The sequence below is a fragment of the Mesoplodon densirostris genome, chromosome 19 (assembly GCF_025265405.1).
Source record: "Mesoplodon densirostris isolate mMesDen1 chromosome 19, mMesDen1 primary haplotype, whole genome shotgun sequence".
Classification (NCBI taxonomy): domain Eukaryota; kingdom Metazoa; phylum Chordata; class Mammalia; order Artiodactyla; family Ziphiidae; genus Mesoplodon; species Mesoplodon densirostris.
In genome coordinates, this window is record NC_082679.1 from 13,323,425 (window position 1) to 13,331,373 (window position 7,949).

Here is a 7,949-nt window from a genome sequence, read left to right on the forward strand (position 1 = left end):
TCCTCTCTCCTCTTTTCCACAGGGAATCCAGGGCCAAAGAGGGAGATGCACTTTCGCAGACCGCATGGCACATGGGAAGACACGGCTAGGGCAGGGCCCTACCCAGGCTTTTGGATTCCCAGGCCAGAGTTAAAAACCAACCATCACCCACCAGAGTGCCCTCACTGCTTGGCAGCTGATCAGCCACTGTGGGACGACCCCCGAAGAGTCCCACACTGCACCCTGATGCCCCCATCTGGAGACTCTCCGGACACAGCAGTGTGGCGTCTGGGATGAACTTTATTGGACATGTGGTTGGCCAAGCCGTGGTCTGGGAGCACTGGGCCTGAGGCCCAGAACCCAGGCACTGAGTTTGAGGCGGCCTAGAGGTCAGGGCTGTTTGGAGCGAGGCCACAAGCGGCTGGTAAGGGAGCCAAAGAAGAGGTTCTGCTTGCTGGATTTGGAGAGCTCAGCCAGGCGCTGCTGCTCCTCCTGGAGTTGGGGGCAGAGAGGGAGAGTCAGCCCAGGGACCACCTTCCTTAAACCTTTGCCCAGCCCAGACACAGGATGCACCCAGACCCTAAGGACCCAGTTCAGACACTGGCAAAAGCCAGCTTTGAGCCACAGAAGCCCAGACTCAAATCCCAGGGGGCCTGTCCCCTGAACCCTGGGAACCTATCCCAGGCCCTACACTGGACTACAACATGTTGCTCCCTAAGCCCCCAGTGCCCAGTCTTGAGCCCTAAGACCCCTGTCTGGATGCTGAGGGATCCCAGGCCCAAATCTCCAGGGATTCCTCCTTTGGGTACTCAGGAGCTCTAGCCAGGAACACAACCCCAAACTCAATCAACCTCAGCCTAGACTCCTGGGAATCTCTTTCTCAGACTCAATTCATATTCTTATCCCCACTTACAAATTAGAGGATCACAGATCATCAGAACTCCTTGCCCAAACCCTTGGGCCAAGTGTCCAAGGATCTCTCTTCCCGGACCTGATCCAAACCCCGACCCTACAAAATACCAGGACCCCCAGACCATCAAGGCCTCTGGACCTATCTCAAATGCTTGGCGTTTCCTGCCTCCTGTGCTCAGCGCAGGCTGCAGAATCAATGTGCCCCTCATTAAAGGGCCCCCGGGGACGGGTGGTGTGACAGGGAAGGTAGTTGCTCAAGGTCACACAGCCGGAGTGGAGACAGGCTGCCCCAGGGCTCCGCCTTCAAGAGCCTGGGTAACTGAGGGTGACACCCCCCACCCACGCTGGGAAGCTGAGGACTCACCTGTTCCAGCCGGCTTTGCCTCTGCTTGAAAGCCTCCAGTGGGTCTTCCTCCAGGGCGTAGTGCTCCAGCACAGTTCGGACATCCTCCACACCATTCAGAGCAATGGCTGTGGGGATAGCAGGTGGGGGTCAGCCAGCTGACGGTCAGAGGGAGACAGGGCCCGCAAGGGTCAAGGTCAGACTGGGGTGGGGTCAGAGCTACGTGGAACATTTCTCAGCAGTCTAAAAGGGATTCCCCTGAATATTCCCAGGCATCCCCTAAACATTCAAGAGGAGCATCCCAAACATTCTAAGAAGCTTCTAAAGACTGCAAGATGCTCATGGATCTCCTGCATTGCAAGTCCCTGGTTTCACAAAAAAAAACAAGCCAGAATCAAGCATCTTATCATTCCTCTTGAATGTCAAGGGCTCCAGGGTCAGAGGCCAGGAGGTCAGGGGTCAGCCTCACTCTTCAGGAAGGCAGATAGGTCCAATAAGACCCGGTCATCGGAGTTGCCATTCCAGGGCCGCAGGGCGACGCCGTTGTAGGGCTGTAGGCGGAAGGCTTCCTTCTTGCAGTCCACGACTACTACTCGGGCTGGGTCCCGATTCAGACACGAAATGTCCTGGAAGTGGGTGACAGGTCAGGTCAAGGCCTGTGCTCCTTCCCTTCCCACCAGGAACCCACAGAGGGAGAGAGAGGTGGACAGACTACACGTGCACTTGGTATCACACACTGGGATCATCACGACAGGGCCTCCCGAAGGCCAGGCTGGGATGAAGACATCAAAGCTGGCCGGGGGCAGAGGAGCTGGTCACACGGGTTCCTGGACCCGGGCCTGGCGCACAGGCAGGCCGATCTGGAGGTTCCCTGGGGAGGGAGGTGGGCACTCGTGTATGTAACCACTGCCCCAGGTGATTGTGACAAGCTGTACATTTGTCAACTTCTCACAGACAGAGGTGCAGACTGATCCACAGCAACACACAGGGAGTCAGTCACACAAAGACAGGTACCCAGACAGACCCTTCAAGACCCTCAATCATAGCCCATGTCCTTCTGAACCCTGAAAAACTACACAGACCCCCAGACCCACCAAGACACACTCAGAAACCCAACAGACACCAAGACCCATGGATACCTGGACAAAGACCCACAAAGAGACCCATTCACAGCCCCACAGACTCCTGGACCCCTGGATATGTCATTGGTCACAGCAACAGACCCCAAGTCAAATTCCAACACAGTCTCAGTTAAACTATTACAATTACATAGTCCCAGAGACACTCAGCTGCAGATACAGAAACAAAAATCCACTTCCAAATTTCATGTCCCTACCCCGTACTCCCAACTGTTTTCTTTGGAGAGACCCCACTTCCCCTTGCTCCCACTCCCAGATTCTGGGACAGAGAAAAGGGCGTAGAGGGCCAGCCTAGGCTGGCGGCAGGCTAGTGTCCTACCAGAATCAGACCTGGGGCAGAACCAGAAGCAGCCGGTTGCTTCTCAACCAGAAACAGGTTGAGGCTGGGGTCAGAGCTAGGTCCTCTTTCCTCTGGGAAGTGCTAGCCCTCCCCCAAATCCCAGAGCCCCACCATGGCCCCCACATGGCACCTTAACATGGTGTCCATCCATGTATCTCGTGGCGTCCCGGAACAGGCGGTAGGAGATGAAGCCGTGGGGGTCCACGCTGTCGATGAGTGGAAAGGCAGTCTGGGGGGTGGCGGGGGGGGAGAACAAGGTCAGGCTAAGCCTTGGCCCTGCAGTTCTCCCTCACCTCCTGCCATGTCGACCATCCCCCCCAGGCCGCCCTGGGGGCCTCACCATGCCAGTCTCTGATGTAAAGATGACGATTTCATACAAAGGGGCGAGCTGCTGGAATAAGGTCTCGATGCCTGGACGCTTCTTAAACCTCCAGCCAGTGGCCAGCTGGAAAGGCAGTGAGAACAGTGAAACACTGAGACCCGGAGGCCCCTGTAGCCCCAAGAGGACAAAGACCCAGTCTCAGGGGATTCCTGGAAATCTCTGTGGCTCTCGGAGGGGTCCAGGAGTACACGGCTGTGACTGAGGGTCTAGGAGTATGGAGGATGTGACTCCCCTATTGCACTTACTGTGTGCCAAGGCACACTTACAACCACCTCCGGGCTGCGGAGTAGCACAGTTGAGGGAAGCAAGGCAATGAGGGGTGATACCTCTTCCCCTGGATCACAGAGTGGAACTGGGGCTGAACCCCAGCCTGGCTCCAGAGTCTATGCTCTTAACCACATCATCACAAGCCGGCCACCCAGCCCTATCTGGTGTCCCTAACCCGCTGCCTTTCCCAGGACACACCGACCACTCAGGGTGCAAGAGGACGCCAGTGAGCTCCAAGACCAGCGTGTACGGTGGTTGGTAGTACGGCTCCCGCAGAGGGTCTGGGAGAAGGCAGGGGCTGGTGGGTTCGATGATCATCTGTGAAAGAGAGATGTAATGGGGGCACTCAGACAAGGAGGCAGGAGGCTGGAGGTGAAGGGATAGGGACTGGGCCCAGGGCTCCTGCTCACCTGTCTATAATCTTTGAAATATTTGTATGTCCGGCGCAACTGCTGTACCAGAATTGGATCTAGGAGAACACCAGGGCACAAGAGGATTCCAAGATAAGCCACTGCTCAACCTCCTGGACAAACCAGGGGTTTATTTATCTACCAGATACAAATAGGTCTACATGCCTACCTGGTTTGAAACAGCTCATTTCCGAGTACAAAGGTAAAAAGCAATGACATAACTAACTGCCAGGTAGGAACAATGTTTTTATTCACCTGTCAAGTTTTAATCTGAATACTTATATCCACACACCACCCCATATATAAAATAGAATGCTTATACATCTGCCCACTTAAATCCCACATACATATAAATAAATCTGCTGACATTATGCCAGTATATTTAGTCCATTTTGAACCTCTAGGTTTCCAGATGTGCCCACTTTAAGCAAATATGTGAAATCTAGTTAAGCCACGATAAACATATACACACGTCTGTATACTTTAAACCAGTGGTTCTCAACTAGAAGCAGTTTTGTTCCTCACTTCCCAGAAAATTCTCCAATGTCTGGAGATATTTTTCACTGTCACAATACTGGCATCTAGTGGATAGAGGCCCAGGATGCTGCTAAACATCCTACAATGCATAGGACACTCCCCTACAACAAAGAATTATATGATCTATAGTATCAGAATGGCTGAGGTTGACAAATCTTGGATAGATGAACACACCAAATCCAGTTTAAAACAGAAATCTTACATGACTACCTGTTTCAATATAATATTTTTAGTGCAGTTAAACTACTGTCTGTGGGCCTGCCTTTTTGAAACCAAAATATCGAAACACCACTTAAGCTAATAAACACACACACTTTAAAACTACAAGTTTACCTGCCCAACTTAAATCAGTATACTGCCTTGTTTAAACCAGTATGATTCACATCCGCCCAGTTAAAACAGCATACTTACCTACCTGCCTAGTTTAAAACAATCAATGTACTAACATGCCAGTTTGCAAACATCCCTACCACAAACAAGTGGCTTTCTGGACCTACCAGTTGTATATTTCTCTTGGGAGGGACCAGGTGTGATAGAATTGACAACTACTCTCTACTATCCAACTTGTCAGAAGCTCCCTAAGAGCTGGTTAATCAGAAGGGGGAGGAAGGAAGGAGGCATTGTTTCGGAAATGAGGAGTTGGATGGGGTAGGGGCCTGGTGGGAAAAAAAGAGGCTGTCATAAAGAAGGGGGTGAGGGGCTGCAGATGCTCAGATCTAAGGCCCAGGAAGTCATGTGTCTGGCAATAGAAAGCCCAGTTCTCCCCAAGCACTCCCACCCACCTAGGATTCCCCTCCCCCATCTATCTGTCCCTGACCATCTGCTCTTGGGCTGAGGGGCCAGGGAAGGGGACTGGAGTTTTGTATGCCCCTCCCCCCAAGCCATCCAGCTGCTGACTCCCCTACCTCCCAATGGAGGGGTGGGGGAGCACCAAATGGGGAGGGCACAGTAGAGAGGGTCAGGGGACCCCAGGATCTGTGCTTATTTACTCACCGTTGTCGAATTCATCGGGAATCTGGGAGGTAGAGAGAAAAATGGAGGGTTTGGGATGGCAAAGGCAGAACCCCATCACACCCAGAAAAGGAATCTCCAGGGCCCTGGGAAGAGTAGGCAAAGGTCCCTGGGAGGGAGAGGTTCACCCCAGACCAGAAATGAGCCTGAACAGGCCAAATGGGAGGAGACCCACAGGATGGGACCCCTGGTAAGGCTCTGGGTCTCTCTCCCGCTCACCTTGGCACCATTTTCATCCACAGAGTTGTTTCCTGTAAGGCAGATAGTGATGAATGAGAGGACTGAGGATCCAGTCTCCTGGGTTTTAAGGAAGGAAAAGGGCAGGGGGCCTAGCCTCCTGGGCCTGAGGGAAGCGGGCTAGAGCATCATGGCCTCCTGAGAGAGAGGAGGGGGCTGGTAGCCAGGATACCTGGGCCTCTGAGACAAGGGCTGGGGCAAAGTCTCCTGGGTCTCTGAGGAATGAAGGGACTAGGGGGAAGGCTGGAGTTTTGGGTGCTGAGGGAAGAGGTAGCTTAGCGGGGTGGGCCCAGCCTATCCTTCCTTCTCTTCCAATTGACTCCTCATAGCTTAGTGCAGGAACCAACTAGAAAGAGTAGAACGTTGAGTAGAGGAGTAGTAGGGAGACTTCCCTCATTTCCAAATTCTAGTTGGCTGCCCTACTGAGGGAGGAGCCAGGGAATGAAGACGGGTGAAGCCCTTAGGGGAAAGAGGGGGAAGTTCCCAAGCAGAACGGAGGGCCAACAGAACAAAACTGGTGGGCAAGGGCATGTTCCTCACCAAAAATATAGATGACGCTCACGGTCCCACCAGCCCCGAGCAGCCCAGCAAGCCAGAGTGCGACTTTTTTGGCATAGCTGGGACCCTCCGAGTTCCTCTGCTGCTGTGGCCCCTGGGCCTGGGCCTTAGTGCCTGCTCGGCTCCCAATCTCTGTAGCCTGCAACCGAAAGGGGGTAGGTTGGCCAAGAGAGGAGAGAAAGAAGGTCAGGGTGGTTTGGGCACCCTGGTCTGAGAAGAATCGAGGTTGGGAGCCAAGAAGCAGCCACCCACATGGCCTCCAGGTGTTGTGTGCCTGGAGGGGCAGGCAGGAGATTGGGTCTCTCAGAAGGGTCAAGAACTAAACTGTCTGGCGCCAGGATCCCAGGGGTTCAAGAGTTGACAAGCTCTGGTGCCTGGGATCCCAAGGCAAAAAATTGGAGGGCCTGGAGCCGGAAAAAGCAGGGCAGGGAGATAAGATGAGGGAGCCTGGCTGAACACTGGGATTCCTGGAGCAAGACAATGAAGGACACTCAAGGGGACAGGACGGGGAGTTAAGTCCTCCGGACGCCTGGGGCTCACAGTAGCGGGGTATGGAGGGGGAGAGAATGGGAGCGGCGCCAGAGGGGCAATCGCTTGCTGGGGCTTAGGGCACGGAAGTAATGGACCCGAAGGTCAGAATGACTGGGACTCTGTCAAGATGGAGGCAGGTCAAATCAAAAGCCCGAACATCTACCTCACCACCACCACCACCACCACCACCACCGCGGGGAAAATACCCGCAAGGCCAAGCTGGGACTCCAGCGTCCCGGGCTCCTCCCCCTCAAGTATTACCTGAACAGTCACTGAGATGGGGGAACAGATGACTCCCCTCCCCCGGCGCCCACGTGCGGTCGAGGAGGTGGGGTCCAGAGGACGCACTTGAGCCCCAAAGCATCTAGCCCGGGACGCAAGCGCTGCCTACCCCGGGAAGCGGGGAAGAGACCCAAAATGCTGGCGGTGTTCCATTCAGCACCCTGAGGTGCTGCGTCCCAGAACCTCCGGGCGGCGACGGTCCGCCTGGAAGGAGCCCCAGCACCCGGAGGCCACCCCCACCCCCACCCCGCTCACCTGGTCCGGGGCCCGAGGGGGCGGCGTCGCGAGCCTCGCGCACAGCCCCCGCGCGCCTTGCCGGAGCCCGCTCCACAACCGCAGGAACGGCGCCGCTGAGGCCGCCATCTTGCGCTGACGCCACGCTACCCCGCCCCCTCACTCTCTCTCCCCGCCCCGGGCCGGGGCCGCGGCCAATGGGTGGTGTAGGGGAGGGGCGGGTGGACGGGAGCCCGAGAGAGACAAAGGGTTGCGGGCGCACTGCCGCGGGCGCTCCAACTAGGACTGGTAGACAGCCGGCACCACGCCCCCCTCGCGCCGGACGGCGTTCCACCGCCCACGCTCCAGGTCGGCGCCGGACACCCACTGCTCCGAGGTGAAGCGGGAGCCCTACGGAGGAACCCGGTGGCTGCCTGCTTTGTCCTAAAACCTGAAAGCCACCTTCACACACGTTCTTACTCACGTGCGGCCCAGAGGCCTCATCCGTCTTCCCTCCCATTCTCCGAACCCTTTCTTGCCCCTCTTCCCGTGAGCTTCTTAAAATGGGTCTGGCAAACCAGCCAGTTTCGTGGAGGTTCAGCCAAAAGAACAGCTGCCCATATCTGGCGGACTCGGGGTATTAAGAGGAAATCCATGAATTAGAGGCTACAGGAACCACGATGAATCTTCCTCAAATTATTTTGAGAGGAAAACAAGTCTGATACTGTTTATGTAAACTTTGAAAACATGTAAATCACCACACAACATTTAGGGACATTTACTAAGGTAGTAAATGTACAAAGTTAGG

At 55.1% G+C, this 7,949-nt stretch overlaps 1 protein-coding gene across 2 annotated transcripts; it reads right to left on the reverse strand.

Annotated features, from left to right (window-relative positions):
* Positions 1-261: 261 nt before the first annotated feature.
* On the reverse strand, positions 262-7,327 carry TIMM50 (translocase of inner mitochondrial membrane 50). 2 transcript variants are annotated; one of them, XM_060083565.1, is made up of 12 exons: positions 7,184-7,314; positions 6,908-7,033; positions 6,098-6,254; positions 5,540-5,571; positions 5,303-5,324; positions 3,773-3,831; positions 3,561-3,680; positions 3,054-3,158; positions 2,844-2,942; positions 1,704-1,860; positions 1,256-1,362; positions 262-471 (listed from the first exon to the last, which is right to left on the reverse strand). In XM_060083565.1, exons 1-12 carry the CDS (start codon positions 7,289-7,291, stop codon positions 370-372), a joined length of 1,194 nt encoding a protein of 397 aa, XP_059939548.1. In that variant the 5' UTR covers positions 7,292-7,314; the 3' UTR covers positions 262-369. The 2 variants fall into 2 exon arrangements, with proteins under 2 accessions (XP_059939548.1, XP_059939549.1); XM_060083566.1 differs by lacking the exon at positions 6,908-7,033 and having other exon boundaries at positions 7,184-7,327.
* Between the last annotated feature and the right edge of the window lie 622 nt (positions 7,328-7,949).